General features: G+C 35.7%; 1 protein-coding gene across 3 annotated transcripts in view; it reads right to left on the bottom strand.

Annotated features, from left to right (window-relative positions):
• The window catches only part of LOC136028895 (leukocyte tyrosine kinase receptor-like), a 244,527-nt gene that overhangs the window by 141,047 nt on the left and 85,365 nt on the right, over positions 1-18,115 (bottom strand). For all 3 annotated transcript variants that reach the window (XM_065706861.1, XM_065706864.1, XM_065706871.1), the window contains one exon: positions 12,757-13,117. In XM_065706861.1, the coding sequence (XP_065562933.1) occupies positions 12,757-13,117 (361 nt within the window). The remainder of the gene's footprint in view (positions 1-12,756; positions 13,118-18,115) is intronic.

Genomic DNA, 18,115 nt, shown 5'->3' with positions numbered 1-18,115 from the left:
AGTTAAGCAGGGTTGTGGTCTATCCCCCTTTATACGGATCATTTTGATGGACTTTGTCTTAAGGAAGGAAAGGCAATTGGAGACCAAGGAATCCAATGGAGATGAAAGACCCTACTGAACTTAGACTATTGGGATAATTTAAGCATCCTAGAGGAAGGTTTGAGCAAAATAAATGAACTTTTAGAGGTTTTGCGAGTTCAGGGTGCTAGAACATGTTTGAAAATTAATGTTAAGAAGACTAAGTCACTAAGGCTAGGAATAAGTGAAGATGAAAAGATGACGGTGGGTAACGAAAGGATTGATCAGGTGGGCAGCTCGACCTACCTTGGTAGCATTATTAGTAAAGACGGTGGGAGCAGTAAAGATGTTAAAAGTAGAATACCCAAGGCTCAGGGTTTTTTTTTTTTTTACAATTAAAAAGCTTGGAAGAATAGAAAGATAAGTCTGCAAACCAAGATTAGAATATTGGAAGGTACAGTGATAACAAAAGTTAAATATGGCTCTGAACAATGGGTGCTCTGGAAAGCGGTTGAAGATTAACTAGATGTTTTTCAGAGAAATTGCCTACGGATTGCTCTGGGTAACCAGCTGACTGACCATACTTCAGACAGTAGGCTGTACGAAAAATGTGGTTTAGTCTCGCATTCTAGGGCTGTAATGAAAGAAAGGGTGAGATGGATAGGGCACGTTCTGTGGATGAAGGATGACAGATTGCCGAAGATTGTCCTTCTCTGCCAACTGTCTAGGGCTAAACGGAAAGCAGGTCATCCTCGTCTGGGATGGGAGGAAATTATAAAGAAAGATTTAAAGGGAATGGGAGCTTCCTGGGAGGGTGATAAGAGGGAGGCTTTGAATATGTTGGGATGAAGGAGTAGCCTGTGTATCTGTGTTGGCCTAAGGTGGTTGGTTGCTGCTGTGAGTTGCTAGAATAATCGTGTATTTATGTGTGCATTTTTTTCTCGAAAACAGCTCCATATTTTTTTCGGGAAAATTGGCATTCTGGTATATTCTGGCCTAAAAAAAGATTTAGAAGGGTCAAAAGTTTGAAATTTTGAAGTTTTAAAATACGTTAAGAGCCTTAATTTTGTAAAAAAAAAAAATCGGCATTGCTTCAACAATCAAATATCTTTGAAAAGATTATTGCATGAAAGGACATTAAATTGCATAGAAAGTGAAAAATTGAGAATTGCAAAACTGGTTTCAATTGCATTATTGTTTCAATTCAAACTTGAAAAATACCTGAAAATTTTTAAATTAATTTGTTTTTTTGTTTGATAAAATCAGCCCGCTGCGTGATTAAGCTTAAAGGTTTGAACGCAATCGTTATATAACAAGACAGTAGGACAGTAGGAAGATCCAATAAACAAAAATTTACGATTATTACAAATGATGATTCTTTGGAACCACCTGAACTATCAAACGTAATAGGACCGAGAAAGCGGCCCGCACAAATTAAATTCACAATGGGTGAAAATCAGCAACATGGACCATCAAATGAAACAAGAGCAAAACGAGCAGTAAAATCAAACGCTATATTTAAATTGTCTGAAGTAATCAAAATCCAAAAATAAAGGAGAAAGACAAGATATGTAACAGCGAGCATCAAAATTTGTCAAAAATGAAAATAAAAAGCAAACAAACGGGTGGTTAGAAGATATGTGAAACGAGAATTGGAGTGTGTCAAAAATGAAAATGAAGAGCAAAGACACCGACGGTTAGAAAATATGTGAAAACGACAATTAGAGCATTTCAGGTCAAATGAACATTCTAAATAGGTCAGGGTGGTTTATTTTTCCTAGGGTGGTTGTAACGAACCAGTGGTGACCCATAGCATCAGCAAGAGGTGGCGTCATGCTATTAGGAAACGGCCCAAATCATCTGAGGCTAGAAGACAAGCAGCATTGAGAGTCCATATATAGAATCCTGCCGCGTGCCGAGTACCGTGACTCGGTACTATATATATATATATATATATATATATATATATATATATATATATATATATATATATATATATATATATATATATATATATATGTTGTTACTTAAACACCTATTTTGTACAATATGTTTTATCAGTTGCTCATGTCACTCTTTAATTGTTACTTGCTGTATAAAGCAAATTCTGATCCCTTTTCTTGGCTTTTTTTGTGAAAACATACTTAATTTCAGCCTAAACTTGCAATAGATTATATGTTCTTATAGCAAAAATTAATGATCTCTTACATTCAAAATTCATGTTACAATCAAATTCTTCTAGTTTCTTTAGAGTAAATTCTTTGAACTTCTTCTTCCCGACATTAGTAACCTCTGATATTTCATTCTTTCCTAACTTCTAAATCAATTGCAGATTCTTATCGACGCAAAGCTGAGGAGATGCTGGAAGCAACAAGAGCATTAAAGATGAAAGCCTTTAAAAGTCAGAGACATATATATTCCAAGGAGTAGGATATTGAGCGGCTGAAATAGGCCTGGTTTCTTTACTCTAAGCTCCAAAAAGAAAAACGAAACTATGGCTTTAGAGCAGTTGTCGGCAACTTGTGGCTTCCTGGCCAAATTAAAGTTTTTGGCCTTGTAAGTGTGGCTTTTGTAAAAACCTCTAAGAACAGACGTATAATTCACCTTGGGGACGTTGCCTGGTTGTCGAATGTTCGATCGGCGGTATGGAGGGACTCGAACGTTTCAACAGTCTGGTTATCGTTCACCAACGGGAGTGTTTTCGTCAACTTCAAACTTTGGAAAAATCAACATATTTTTTTTTTCCCAAAGAAAATATACCTCCTGATTTCTTCTCATAATTCCATATGTTTCAGCAACTGCGTCCAAAGATATTTTTAAAAAGAAGTTTTTGTTTCTTTTTCCTGGAGAGGGTGTTTGTTACTGATATTATTGATACACAAAAAAACACATTTTTGTCTTTTCATAGTCATGTTATTTTCATTTATCTATGTCTTCTCATTTATTTCTTGTTGGTATACAATATTTATTAAGTAGTCACTATTAAATTGTATTAAAAATAAAGGCAAATACAGAAAATAAAGAGGTATGGAAGGTCTGTTGGCCTGAAGACCTTAACCCTACTTGCTTATCATTGTGTCATTCAACTAGAAGTGCTTAGTGCCTATATATCCAATTCTTATAGGTTAAATTAAATAAAAAAAACAAGTTTTTTTTTTAGCTTAAAGTAAGGAGCGACATTAAAACTTAAAACGAACATAAATTACTTCGTATATGAAAGGGGCTGCTTCCTCATCAACGCCCCGCTCTTTACGCTAAAGTTTGACTCTTTCTCTCAACTCTGCTTTTTAAAACAGTAAAAAAACTATAGCGTATGAGCGGGCGTTGATGAGGAAACAGCCCCTTTCATATACGAAGTAATTTCTGTTCGTTTTAAGTTATAATGTCGCTCCTTACTTTCAGCTAAAAAAACTGGTTTTTTTGTTTAATTTCTGAACGTTTTTGATTCAATGTATGTTTTGATTTTGGCTCTCCGCAGAGAAATAATTAACACGAAATTTGCAATTTTTTTTTGTTTTTTTGGCTAAATGGCCTTCTCATGGTTTTGATCGAATGATTTTGAGAAAAAAGGGAACGGTGGAGGACGCCTAGTTGCCCTGCGATTTTTTGGCTACTTAAAAAGGTAACTACAACTTTTAATTTTTACGAATGTTTTTATTAGTAAAAGATAAACGTAACTTATAAATTAGCTTACGTAACGCACTTTTGTAATCTCATGTTTTTATTACATATATGAGTGGTTAACCCCCTCGTCAGTACCTCGCTCTTTACAGTAAAGATTAAATTTTGTCCAATTCATTAAGAATGACCCCTGAATCACAAAAGCCGTAGAATAAATAGTTGAAATCACTAAAATTAATTTAGCGTAAAGAGCGGGGTATTAGGAGGAGGTAATCCCCTCATATGCGTAATAATTTCTGATCGTTTTAAGCTTTAATGCTGCTCCTTACTTCCAGCTGAAAAATTGTTCATATTTAATTTTTCATTGTTTTTTTTTTGTTTAAATAATGCTAGAAAATCCTGCGATCCCTTCATGGAAATGTTCTTCCCCCATTACAAATTCCTCGATGGAAAGTTCCCCCAACATATCCCCCTCTTGTCAACTCCTCCCCCAACCAAAAATCCCCCTGAAAACGTATGTACACTTCCCAATAACCATTACTAAATGCAAGCACTGGTCAAAATTTGTAAATTGTAGCCCCTCCCACGGGTACTGTGGAGGAGTAACTCGTCTCCAAAGACACAGTTATAAGGTTTTTCGACTACGCTGAATAAAATGGCTATCTCAGAATTTTGATCCGTTGAATTTGGGAAAATAATTAGCGCGGGAGGGGGCCTAGGTGCCCTCCAATTTTTTTGGTCAGTTAAAAAGGGCACTAGAACTTTTCATTTCCGTTAGAATGAGTCCCTCACAAGATTCTAGGACCACTGGGTCGATACGATCACCCCTGGGAAAAAAACAAACAAACAAAACAAGAGCTAAGAGCTCATATGGCACTTGTGACGAGGCGAGAAGAGCTAAGAGCCAAGAGATCATATGGTATGAGCTCTAACAAAATTCTATGAATCAATAGATTGATTTAAAAAGGAAAATAAGAGGCTTAATGCCGGTCAGGATTTAAAATAAGAGCTCTGAGTCACGATGTCCTTCTAAATATCGAAATTCATTAAGATCCGATCACCCACTCGTAAGTTATAAATACCTAATTTTTTCTAATTTTTCCTCTCCCTTTAGCCCCCCAGATGGTCGAATCTGGGAAAACGACTTTATCAAGTCAAATTGTGCAGCTCCCTGACAAGCCTATCAATTTTCATCGTCCTAGCACGTCCAGAAGCACCAAACTCGCCAAATCACTGAACCCCTCGTCCCAACTCCCCCAAAGAGAGCGAATCCAGTACGATTCTGTCAATCACGTATCAAGGACATTTGTTTATTCTATCCACCAAGCTTCATCCCGATTCCTACACTCCAAGTGTTTTTCCAAGATTTCCACCTCCAACTCCCCCCAATGTCAAACAATCTGGTCGGGATTTGAAATAAGAGCTCTGAGACATGAATTCTTTCTAAAAATCAAATTGCAGTAAGATCTGATCATCTATTCGTAAGATAAAAATACCCCAATTTTCACGTTTTCCAAGAATTCCGGTTTCCCCCTCCAACTGCCCTCAAAGTCTTAGGATCTGGTCTGAATTTAAATAAGAAATTTAAAGCACAAGATCCTTCTAAATATCAAATTTCATTAAGATCTGGTCACCCTTTCGTAAGTTACAAATACCTCAATTTTCAAAATTATCTCCCCCCCTCCAATTCCACCAAAGAGAGCAGATCCGGTCCGGTTATGTCAGTCACGTATCTTAGACAGGTTTTTATTCTTCCCATCCAGTTTCATCCTGATCTCACCGCTTTAAGTATTTTCAAAGATTTCCGGTCCCCCCAACTGCCCCCCCCCCCAATTACGCTTGATCCGGTTGAGATTTAAAATAAGAGATCTGAGTTATGAGGTCCTTCTAAATATGAAGTTTCATGAAGATCCGATCACTCCTTCGTAAGTTAAAAGTACGTCATTTTTTCTTATTTTTCTGAATTTACCCCCCCCCCAATAGATCGGATCTGTTCCAATTATGTAAATCACGTATGTAAGACTTCTGTTTATTTTTCCCACCAAGTTTCATCTCGATCCCTCCAATCTAAACGTTTTCCTTGATTTTAGGTTCCCCCACCCCAAACTTCCCCCAACGTCACCAGATCCAGTCAGGATTTAAAATAAGAGCTTTGAGACACGATATCCTTCTAAATATCAAATTTCATTGAGATCCGATAATCTGTTCGTAAGTTAAAAATACCTCATTTTTTCTAATTTTTCAGAATTAACCCCTACCCCAACTAACCCATAGAGAGCGGATCCGTTCCGGTTATGTCAATCATGTATCTAGGACTCGTGATTATTTTTTCCACCAAGTTTCATCCCGATCCCTCCATTCTAAGTGTTTTTCAAGTTTTAGGTTTCCCCCTCCCAACTTCCCCCCCCCAATGTCACCAGATCTGGTCGGGTTTAAAATAAGAGCTCTGAGCCACGATATCCTTCTAAATATCAAATTTCATTGAGATCCGATCACCTGTTCGTAAGTTAAAAATACCTCATTTTTTCTGATTTTTCAGAAATAACCCCCCCCCCCAACTATCCCAAAGAGAGCGGATCCATTCCATTTATGTCAATCATTTATCTAGCACTTGTGTTTATTTTTCCCAACAAGTTTCATCCCGATCCCTCCACTCTAAGTGTTTTCCAAGTTTTAGGTTTCCCCCTCCCAACTCCCTCCCCAGTTCCACCAGATCCGGTCGGGATTTAAAATAAGAGCTCTAAGACATGATATCCTTCTAAACATCGAATTTCATTGAGATCCGATCACCCGTTCGTAAGTTAAAAATAACTCATTTTTTCTAATTTTTCAGAATTATCCCCCCCCCCAACTACCCCAAAGAGAGCAGATCCGTTCCGATTATGTCAATCATGTATCTGGGACTTGTGCTTGTTTTTCCCATCAAGTTTCATCCCGATCCCTCCACTCTAAGTGTTTTCCAAGATTTTAGGTTTCTCCCCTCCAACTCCCCCCAATGTCATCAGATCCGATCGGGATTTAAAATAAGAGCTCTGAGACACAATATTATTCCAAACATCAAATTTCATTAAGATCCCATCACCCATTCATAAGTTAAAAATACTTCATTTTTTCTATTTTTTTTTCCGAATTAACCGGCCCCCCACTCCCGCTCAGATGGTCAAATTGGGAAAACAAATATTTCTAATTTAAGCTGGTCCCGTCCCTGATACGCCTGCCAAATTTCATCGTCCTAGCTTACCTGGAAGTGCCTAAAGTAGCAAAACCGGGACCGACAGACAGACAGACAGACAGACAGACAGACCGACAGAATTGGCGATTGCTATATGTCACTTGATTAATACTAAGTGCCATAAAAACAAACAAACAAATAAACACGCATCCGTGATCTGCCTTCTGGCAAAAACTTCTTGAAACTTCTACAATAGGGTTCTCTGATACACTAAATCTCATGGTGTGATTTTCGTTAAGATCGTATGACTTTTAGGGGGTGTTTTCCCCTATTTTCTAAAATAAGGCAAATTTTTTCAGGCTCGTAACTTCTGATGGGTAAGACTAAACTTGATAAAACTTATAAATTTAAAATCAGCATTAAAATGCGATTCTTTTGATGTAGCTATTGGTATCAAAACTCCATTTTTTAGAGTTCTGGTTACTATTGAGCCGGGTCGCTCCTTACTACAGTTCGTTACCACGAACTGTTTGATAAACCCGGTAATTACAATTTAATCTTCCGGTGTAGGGGGAGTGAGTACACTGATCATTTTATTTATAATAAGGCTCGGTGGTTGTTAAGAGAGAACGTTTTAAAACATTTTATGTCACTTTAAGCTGAAAACAAAGCATTTTTGTTTGAGAAAGGCTTTCACTGTATGAAACTAAAATACGATCATTGTACTCAAATAATTTTTTCATGAAATATGTTACGTTACGTCTCATAGAGGTCATCTGAACGAAAAGCTACCAGAGGAAAGGAAACAACCTTTTTCAATGTTAGAAGAAGGCATTTTATTCGAACTTATTTTTTCTTTATTACTCAACAGTACAAAAGAAAAATATTGGTTCATATCCTTAGTCTGCTGAAGCATCCTCAAGAAAACACCATTTCTTTTTAAATTACTCTTTTTCTTCAAAAAAATTGCATACGAGAATAGCACTTCTCGGAGGGTTGCAGGAGTTTAAAGACTGTACAGCAACCTTAGCATTCCTCGCAATGCTGCAACAACAGATTCGAAATATTCTCGGTTTTGCATCAACATTAGACTTTGAAATTCAATTATTGTCTCCAAAAATAAGCAAATTCGGCGATGTTGTTTGTTACAAACAACTACAAAATACTGATGTGAATTCAAACACAAGGGGTCTGCTTTGAAATACTTGAAGAAGGAAGAAATGGGACTTGAAATTCCAAAATCAGAGTCAATACAGTTATGCTACCCTAATAAAAACTGACATGTGTCCAACGTTCAATTTTTTCTTGTGGCTAATTTGTATAAGGATTGTATCATATAATTTTAGGAAATGGCTTATTTGTTCAAATATTGAAAGCTCCCCTTCCCTTTTGAACGACAAAAGTTATCAAAGGTCAACTTAAATCCCCTTTAAACGACCTGAACAGAGGGTAGCTGCCCCTTTTTTATAATGTCTGATATTAAATTCCTTTTATTTTACATTTTCACACAATACTGTGAGGCCTAACAATCTACTGAGGAGAACTTGACCAATTCAGACGTAGGGGTTGACGGCCGAAACCTTTGTTAAAACCAAAAATTGTAAAAAAAATTATTTTTATTTCATTAAAGGGACCGATTGGCCCATAAACTCTGTTGTTGCTGTTTTGAAAGGTACATATTCAGTGCAAAAATGTGTTAAATTATTCGGTGCTAAATTATTCGGTAACATTCGGTGCTAAATCTAGATTTGGTGTGAAAAAGAACAAAAGTCCTGTCTTGGTGCGAAAAGAAGCTAATTTTAAACCTTTTTAAATTTGACCATCTAGTAAAGAAAAGCATTATTCGTGACCATCGACCTCGGGAAAAATAAGAAATTTCATTTTTTTTTTTTTTGTAAATAATGGCTTTAGGCTTCTATTGCATGTTTAGCTCTATTTTATTTATTTAATCTAAATCGCATCACTTTCTGGAGGTCTTTAAACCATTTTTATAGAACGATGCAAATTTTTTCAGTTGCTGTTAGAATTGAGGAGAAACTTTAAACTTAATAAATTTTGTATATTCAGAATCAGCATGACTTAAAAGTTCTATTTTCTACTGACAACGGATATTCTTTGCTTATAGTTTGTAATGATAACTCTTTAATTGAAGTGTCTTTTGAATGTGAGGAAAGGCCCTCTTTTTCAGCTCTGTTTTTGATATTCAAGTTTAATACACTGCACTGATAATATTTTATTTGCTCCCATCTGAACTTAAAATATTTCTGCAATAAGATGTGAGGTGTTACTACAATTTTTGAGGTTACAGCTCTACCCCCCCCCCCCCCACACACACACACACAAAAAAGATAGCTTGAATCTCCTCCATAATAGCTTATACGTACTTTAACACCACTGCATATAACGTCATGAAGCCTCTTATCTACTGTGTGTATGTTTAGGAAAGAGGACGCCACGAAACGATATTATAGTCTCTCAAACCAGAAGACTTAAAAAATCGATAGATTTAACTTGCTTTGGTTTGTCATATTTTTCACTCGATATCCTTTTGGTTCTCTTTGACCCTATTGTTGTTTTGCATTTCAAAATAGCAGAAAACACCCCTTTGTTGTGACTCAGTATCTTTTTGCTATCTTAAAAAGGTACTAAAACTTTCTATGTCAATAACCAAAAATCCTCTCATGATATTCTAGAACCTTCTGCTTGATACGTAACTGTTTAATGTTGTAGGGCAATCAATAATTTGCAAATTGAATTCTCCTTTTGTTATGAATTCTTACACTATTCTTGATTGTGAAGCTGTGAGTCACCTTTTCACGGCTTCGCTTGGCTACATAACTTAAGATTCAATATTCTTGATTGAAAGACTATGAATCATTTTTTTCATAGGTTGGCTTTGGTATATAGTGAGTGTTCTAGAGTTTTGTGCCTTTTTTAATGGATGATTTCTTTGCCCCAGTTATCATTTAATAACGGCCATGTTCACGTTACGATTGGCTTCTTTGTCTGAGGCTCAATGTGGTTAAGTGAATATAAAATTTTGTCCATTTTTTTTTTACAGTTGAATAGGGCTGTTCATTTGAAATCTAAAGCCACTTACTCCGAATCTGAATCTATTATTGCGGCCAATACTTGTGTTGTCGTCAAAATCGTGCTCTACTGAGATTTGGAAGCCAAAGGAAAAACAGTACCATGGTCTACAAACACAATCTCAACTACTGGAATTGCCTTAGGGACTTCTCGGAGATAGTAGTAAGATATTCTCTAAAATTTTTCTTTTCGAGGCTTTGGGTAGCCTCCCACCAACTCACAGAAAGATTGTTGACCCTTACCCTAAAAGCTAGTAGGCATTTTAACAAACCTTCAATTAAGTCACAATCAATCAAAAAAGGTTTACAGCCTATCAAAAGGCAATATTCAAATTTACGACCGATAGTACTTTGGCCTTCTTGGGGACAAAATTGTGGAGTTGCACTAGATAATGGAAGAGAATATATCTTTTCAGTGACACAGCCTCTTGTCTTATTTATGAAAGGCAACTGAGGTTATTTATTGCCATTTTAATGAGTATCTTCTTAATGACGCATGTTAACTGGTTCTGAGTGATCACAAATGGAGGAAAAAAACGCAACCATAACCATTCTTCTTGGGGAAAATTTATATTTTTTTAATGGCTGGTAACCCTTGCTGCAAGGTTCTCAGATATGGTTAATTTAGTCGTGTGATTTCTTCAAGATCAAACTGATTTCTAAGAAAATCATTGACCGAAATCATTTTATCTCTAGAAAATTATTGATTAACGAAATGGAAGAAGTAGTCTAAGTAGTTTCAAACTTGATAAATATTTCATATGTGGAATCAAACGAACTGTAGTAAGGAGCGACCCGGCTCAATAGTAACCAAAACTCTAAAAAATTGAATTTTGATATCAATAGCTACATCAAAAGAATTGCATTTTAATGCTGATTTTAAATATATAAGTTTCATCAAGTTTAGTCTTACCCATCAAAAGTTACGAGCCTGAGAAAATTTGCCTTATTTAGGAAAATAGGGGGAAACACCCCCTAAAAGTCGTAGGATCTTCACGAAAATGACACCATCAGATTCAGCGTATCAGAGAACCCTACTGTAGAAGTTTCAAGCTCCTATCTGCAAAAATGTGGAATTTTGTATTTTTTGCCAGAAGTCAAATCACGGGTGCGTGTTTATTTGTTTGTTTTTTTGTTTGTTTGTTTTTTTTTTTTCCAGGGGTCATCGTATCGACCAAGTGGTCCTAGAATGTCGCAAGAGGGCTCATTCTAACGGAAACGAAAAGTTCTAGTGCCCTTTTTAAGTGACCAAAAAAATTGGAGGGCATCTAGGCCCCCTCCCACGCTCATTTTTTCCCAAATTCAACGGATCAAAATTTTGAGATAGCCATTTTGTTCAACATAGTCGAAAACCATAATAACTATGTCTTTGGGGATGACTTACTCCCCCACAATCCCTGGGGGAGGGGCTGCAAGTTACAAACTTTGACCAGTGTTTACATATAGTAATGGTTATTGGGAAGTGTACAGACGTTTTCAGGGGGATTTTATTTTGTTTGGGGGTGGATCTTTCCTTGGAGGAATCTGTCATGGGGGAAGAAAAATTCAATGAAAAGGGCGCAGGATTCTCTAGCATTACTATAAGAAAACAATGAAAAATAAACGTGAAAACGTTTTTTCAACTGAAAGGAAGAAGTAGCATTGAAACTTAAAACGAACAGAGATTATTACGCACATGAGGGGTTCTAAAAATACTTTAGCATAAAGAGCGAGGTATTTAGGAGGAGATAAATACCTTGCTCTTTATGCTAAAGTATTTTTAGTAATTTCAACTATTTATTCTACGGCCTTTCTGATTCAGGGATCATTCTTAAGGAATTGGGACAAAACTTATGATTTAGTGTAAAGAGCGAGGTATTAACGAGGGTACAAACCCCCTCATATACATAATAAAAATATAAGGTTATGAAAGTTTGTTACGTAAGTTAATTCTTAAGTTACGTATATTTTTTACTAATAAAAACGTTCGTTAAAAAATTAAAAGTTCTAGTTGCTTTTTCAAGTAACCGAAAAATTGGAGGGCAACTAGGCCTCCTTCTCCACCCCTTATTTCTCAAAATCGTCTGATCAAAACTAAGAGAAAGCCATTTAGCCAAAAAAAAGAATTAATATACAAATTTCATTTTAATAATTTATGTGCGGAGAGCCAAAACCAAACATGGATTAATTCAAAAACGTTCAGAAATTAAATAAAAAAAAACTAATTTTCTTAGCTGAAAGTAAGGAGCGACATTAAAACTTAAAACGAACAGAAATTACTCCGTATATGAAATGGGTTGTTCCCTCCGCAATCCCTCGCTCTTTACGCTAAAGTTTGACTTTTTGCCACAATTCTACTTTTTAAAACAATTAAAAGCTTTAACGTAAAGAGCGAGGGATACGGAGTAATTTCTGTCTGTTTTAAGTTTTAATGTCGCTCCTTACTTTCAGCTAAAAAAATTAGTTTTTTTTTTTATTTAATCACTATAAAAGCATACTAGTTTAATGCATATGATGTGTTAAATGAAAGGATATAGGCTGCTTTTATTTAGATATTATTTTCTCCGAGCTTCATATTGTTGGTGCACAATTTTTAGCTAGATTTTACTATGCAAAGAGAGCAAATCTCAGAAAATTTAAGGAAATGTTTTCAATAAAACAGATTGAAAGAAAAAGATTCCTTAAAGGATATAAAACAATATCCGAAATAATCATCCAGTTAAAGTCCCAACCTGTTGAACACCTAAGCAAACAAAATGCTGGTCGACAAATTGCTTATTCCTGAGTATAACTTGTTTTCTAAATAAATCATTAAGAAGATTTATTTTTGTTGTTTTAAGATTTGGTAGATTTACCGACATTTATGAGTCAACTTACTTATTGAGAGAATTTACAGGCACTGCCGAAGCAACAATTGCATGAGAAGCATCCTCCAAGATAATCTTCACTTTTCCACCTTCAAAATTGTTCATGTGTGTTTTTAACCTTAGTTTACAACCATCACCTGTATTTATCATTTGAGGGCTGGAAATAGCAGCGATATTGTTACATGAAACTTCGTCGTAGTCTTCCGATCGTTTCCTTTCTTCTTCAATTCTTTCCTTTTTCTTATTTTTCTTCAGCCTTCTTTCATCTTTTTGATTATTAGAGCTTTCTTTTCCACTCAATGCTATACGATGTTGACGACAAGCAGGATTTTTAGATTTAGCAGAAGTCTGTTGCACAAACAAAAAATGACCTGGAAAAAATTTCGTAACAGCAAGATACATGTAAGCTATAAAGTGTAAAACTAGTATTGATTTTGACAAATAATAAGATAACAAGTAAATAAGTTTAACAAATAAATTAGCCTCGAACTTCAAAAAAGAAAAGCAAATACACCCGAAAATTAAAAGTTTTTGAACTTTTCAAAAATCAAAGTTTTTGAACTGAAAGTAAGGAGCGACATTAAAACTTAAAACAAACAGAAATTACACCGTATATGGCGGGGGCAGCTCCCTCCTTAACGTCCCGCTCTTTACGGTAAAGTTTGACTCTTTCTCTCAACTCTACTTTTTAAAACAGTAAAAAACTTTAGCGTAAAGAGTGGGGCGTTGAAGAGAGAACAGTCCTGCTCATATATGGAATAATTTCTGTTCGTTTTAAGTTTTAATTTTGCTACCTACCTTCAGTTAAAAGAAAACTTGTTTTTTTAATTCATTTCTGAACGTTTTTGAATTATTGCATGTTTTGATTTTGGTTCTCCGCAGATGAATAATCCAACGAAATCTGCATATTATTATTTTTTTGCTAAATGGCTTTCTCATAGTTTTGATCAAACGATTTTGAGAAAGAGGAGCGGGGGAGGAGGCCTAGTTGCCCTCCAATTTTTTGGTTACTTAAAAAGGTAACTAGAACTTTTAATTTTTTACGAACGATTTTATTAGTAAAAAAATATACATAACGTATGAATTAACTTACGTAAGAAACTTCTATATTCGTATGTTTTTATTACGTATATAAGGGGTTTTGCCCCCTCGTCAGTACCTCGCTCTTTACACTAAAGCTTAAATTTTGTCCGAATTCCTTAAGAATGACCCCTGAATCGCAAAGGCCATAGAATAAATAGTTGAAATTACTAAAAATACTTTAGCGTAAAGAGTGAGGTATTAGGAGGAGGTGAACGCCTCATATGCGTAATAATTTCTGTTCGTGTTAAGTTTTGATGCTGCTCCTTACTTTCAGTAGGAAGACCTTTTTCATATTTATTTTTTTATTGTTTTTTTAAATAATGCTAGAAAACCTGCGCCTCCTTCCTTGAAATTCTTTTCCCCCATGACAAATTCCTCCATGGCCAGATCCTCCCGCGTAACCTCCTCCCCTCAACCCCTCCTCCAACCAAAAAAATACCCCGGTAAACGTCTGTATACCTCCCAATAACCGTTACTATATGTAAACACTGGTCAAAAAGTTTGTAACTTGCAGCCCTGCCACAGGGACTGTGGTGGAGTAAGTTGTCCTCAAAGACATAGTTTTATTAGATTTTTCGACTATGCTGAAAAAATAGCTATCTCAGAATTTTGATCTGGTGACTTTTGAAAAAAAGAGCGTGGGAGGGGGCCTAAGTGCCCTCTAATATTTTCGGTCACTTAAAAAGGGCACTTGAACTTTTAATTTTCATTAGAATGAGCCCTCTTGCGACATTCTAGGACCACTAAGTCTAGACGATCACCCCTGGGGAAAAAACAACAAAAAACACAAAATTCCACATTTTTATAGATGTTAGCTTGAAACTTCTACAGTAGGGTTCTCTGATACGCCGAATCTGATGGCGTGATTTTCGTTAGATTCCGTTTAGGAGGTGTTTCCTTCTATTTTCTGAGATAAGGCTAATTTTCTCAGGCTCGTAACTTTTATTGGATAGGACTAAACTTGATAAAACTTATATATTTACAATCAACATTAAAATGCAATTCTTTTGATGTAACTATTGGTATCAAAATTCTGTTTTTTGGAGTTTTGATTACTATTGAGCCAGGTCACTTCATACTACAGTTCGTTACCACAAACTATTTAATAAGATTTCATTAGATAGGGAACGAATGAAGTCTAGAAATACGCGCTAAAGTGATTAACATTCGAAAAATTATTTTAGAGAAAGAAGAGAGACAAATCCAGAAAGGAGTTAATTCAAAACTGCACCGTCCAGTCTAGCATGCTGAAATTTTGTGTCTTCCTTGAGAAGAATGGCAAGACAGTGCCTTGAGAAGACATTAAATAAGTTTATTAGTAAAATAAAATATTACGAGAATAATTGTTCTTTCCTTATAGTTCCAACCACCTTAGATCATTATTCCACGTGCTACTTGGATTTGGGTCAGTAAGAGACTATTATACAGACACCTAAGGCCTAGTACTTAAATTCAAAATATCATTGATAAAACTATCACTTAGGATAATTATTTAGCTTTTTAACCCAAGACTAATAAAGAACTATATTAAGAATTTCAAGCTTTAACTGCAACCCTGTAAGGACTGAAGTAATATTTATGCTTCGTCAAAACGGTATATACTTTGGATATTTTTTTTTCGTCATCATAAATAAAATAATAAATATTAATGACATAAATAGGGACAAACAAACAATCTAAATATGAAGTCTTAAGTTCTATTTGAATATTTCAAAAGAACCCCTTTTTGTTAACATTTTACTTTTTACTTCAATTTCATTCAGAAATGTTGAAGAATGGTGCCTAAAAGCAAACTAATCTTTGTTCAATTCTAGAGAAATAGTAAAAAAAGAAATAAAATTAACTAGTATTTTTGTATATAATTTACTTTTCAGTTTCTTGTTGTTTTCTCATGTTCTTTAAACTGCACAGTATTGCCATCAAAATGTAAGTCAGGCCCTTACATTTACAAATGTAAGTCAGGGTTAACTTTCAAAGTGAAATTTAAACGGCTAAAATTTCTCAAAATGCGTATCCGAAGTTCGTTTTATTTGTTTTGCTTTCTCGTTAGCAATCCACTATTCATACGGAGAAAATTCGAGACTTGACGGGGAAAATTTACACCGGTGTTAGAATTCTCTGGGGCATTTTTAAGCGGGAGGGGGATTTACCACAGGAGAAGTTCTCCATGGGGATTTATCACCAGGAGAAATTCTCCGTGGAGATATTTTTTGCTGGATAAACTTTCCATTGAGGGGAGAGAGGGGAATTTCCAGGAAATATTTTCTAAACAGGAGGGATTCAACCATGACCTTTAATAATATCAAAAAATTAATTGAAACGAGGCTTTCTTCAACTGAAAGTATTCTAAGGAGTATTTTTCAGGCGGAATCTTAAGCAAGAAATTTTCTTGGGAGAAATTTCCAGTGAAGATACAATTGTCCGAGAGTAATTTCCTATGGAAGGATTTTACGTGAGAGGGAATTTCTAAGCAGAAATATTTTTCGGAGAGGGTTTTCCATTGAGGGGGCAGATTTCCAAGGATTATTTGAAAAATGATGAGGAATTTTAAGAACAAAAAAGTGTTGCTACTAAAAGTAAGAAGCAACAATAACACTGCAAACGAACAGAAATTATTCTGCATATTAGGGGGTCTATCCCCTTTTCAATATCCCACTCTCTGTGCTAAAAGATGACGTTTTGTCTCAATTCTTTAAGATCGACTCCTGAAAAACAAGGACTGTGTAACCAGTTTGCGTGTAACTGAACCGCCGTGTAACTGAGCCCCAAGAAATTGAACCCTAGTCACTCAACCAACGTGCAATTGAGCCCCCCTGCAACTGATCTCCAGTATAACTGATTCCCTTGCAACTGAACCCCTACGCAACAGAACTATCGCGCAACTGAGCCCCATTTAACTGAACTTTCGCACAATTGAACCCGTGAAGCTCAAGCCCATTTAACTAAAACAAAATGTAACTAAACTCCCGTGCAACTAAATCCCCATGCGACCGAAACCTCCTGCAACTGAATCGCCTTATAATTGAACCAACGTGCAAGTGACCCCCTGGAACCAAACGTCCGTGCAACTGAACTCCCATGCAACTGAACGTTAGCTGTAACTGAACCTTCGTGCTAAGAACCACCGTAATCAGTTTTTCAATATTCTGCAAAAATGAGGCAATATCGTTGAGTAAAACACAAGTTAGAATCTTTATATGCTCAGCCTTGTTGGAATGTCTTGTTGGAATTGTTTTTTAAAGTCATGATATAAATCCCTGTCAAAATGATTCATAAGAAAGTTTTGTTTTGAAGTCACAAGAATAAAAGCCATCAAAAACCGTTGAAGGCAGATTTTTTCTTCCTTTTTTCAATCATGATTGCAGCAGTAGCTGCAACCTAGTAAAGAGCGAACAACAACCCATAGTAACCAAAAGCTAAATAATATGCATAAAAAAACGCCTTGTGTAAAAAAAATTTCATCTTATACTATTTCAGGAATGATAACTATTATTTCGGTTCGTCTTAAAAGTAAAAGTTTAATTTGAAAACAGATTTATGGTAATTTCGAAAAAAAGCCTGAAACCCCTCAAAAATACCTTTACATCAAAATAAAAAATTTTCATTGGAATGGGCATAGTCGAGAACCTTATACAGGGAAATTACAGTCCCTAACCTTGAGCAACAAGGAAAGTCACTTTTTTGCATGGATAGAACTTATCTTGTCTCCCAGTTTTTTTGTTTTTTTTTTGTTTTAGGTCATCATAGAGAGATGTTTAATGGCTCCTGTAAAAGCTATTTCTTATATCAACGTGCTTTTTGTAAATTCTACCATCTGGAAGTGCCATATGGCACAAAAATAATACTATCTTTGCCATTTCTCAAGGGGTGGGGCTGGCGGGCGACCAAAACATCGTAGACAGACGTTTTTCAATTTTCATTTCAATTCAAATTCACTTTATTTAAAAAAAAATGCGACGGACAGAGCCGATTATTAGTTTTTATTGTCATGCACACACAAAAATCCGTCGACAAGTCAAAATTAACATTCACAAAATTATAATATATACAATTAACAACAATAATCCGGATTAAAAATTTGACCCAGCATTAAACAACTTAACAAACGAGGGCACAAAACTAAGCTCATAACGAGCATGTGACACAGTCACAAGTTGAAGTTTCGGTACAGGCTCTGCAACGGCCCTGAGTTGCCTTACCCGTGCCGGTCGATGTTGGGGCGGGAGGATATTTCAGTGTTTAGGGCTGGACAGGATTTTATTGCCAAAGGATAGGGCGAGTTTTAA

This window comes from Artemia franciscana, chromosome 1 (genome assembly GCF_032884065.1).
Source record: "Artemia franciscana chromosome 1, ASM3288406v1, whole genome shotgun sequence".
NCBI lineage: Eukaryota > Metazoa > Arthropoda > Branchiopoda > Anostraca > Artemiidae > Artemia > Artemia franciscana.
Note: the sequence above shows the minus strand (reverse complement) of the source record. Positions and strands in the feature narration are given on the sequence as shown.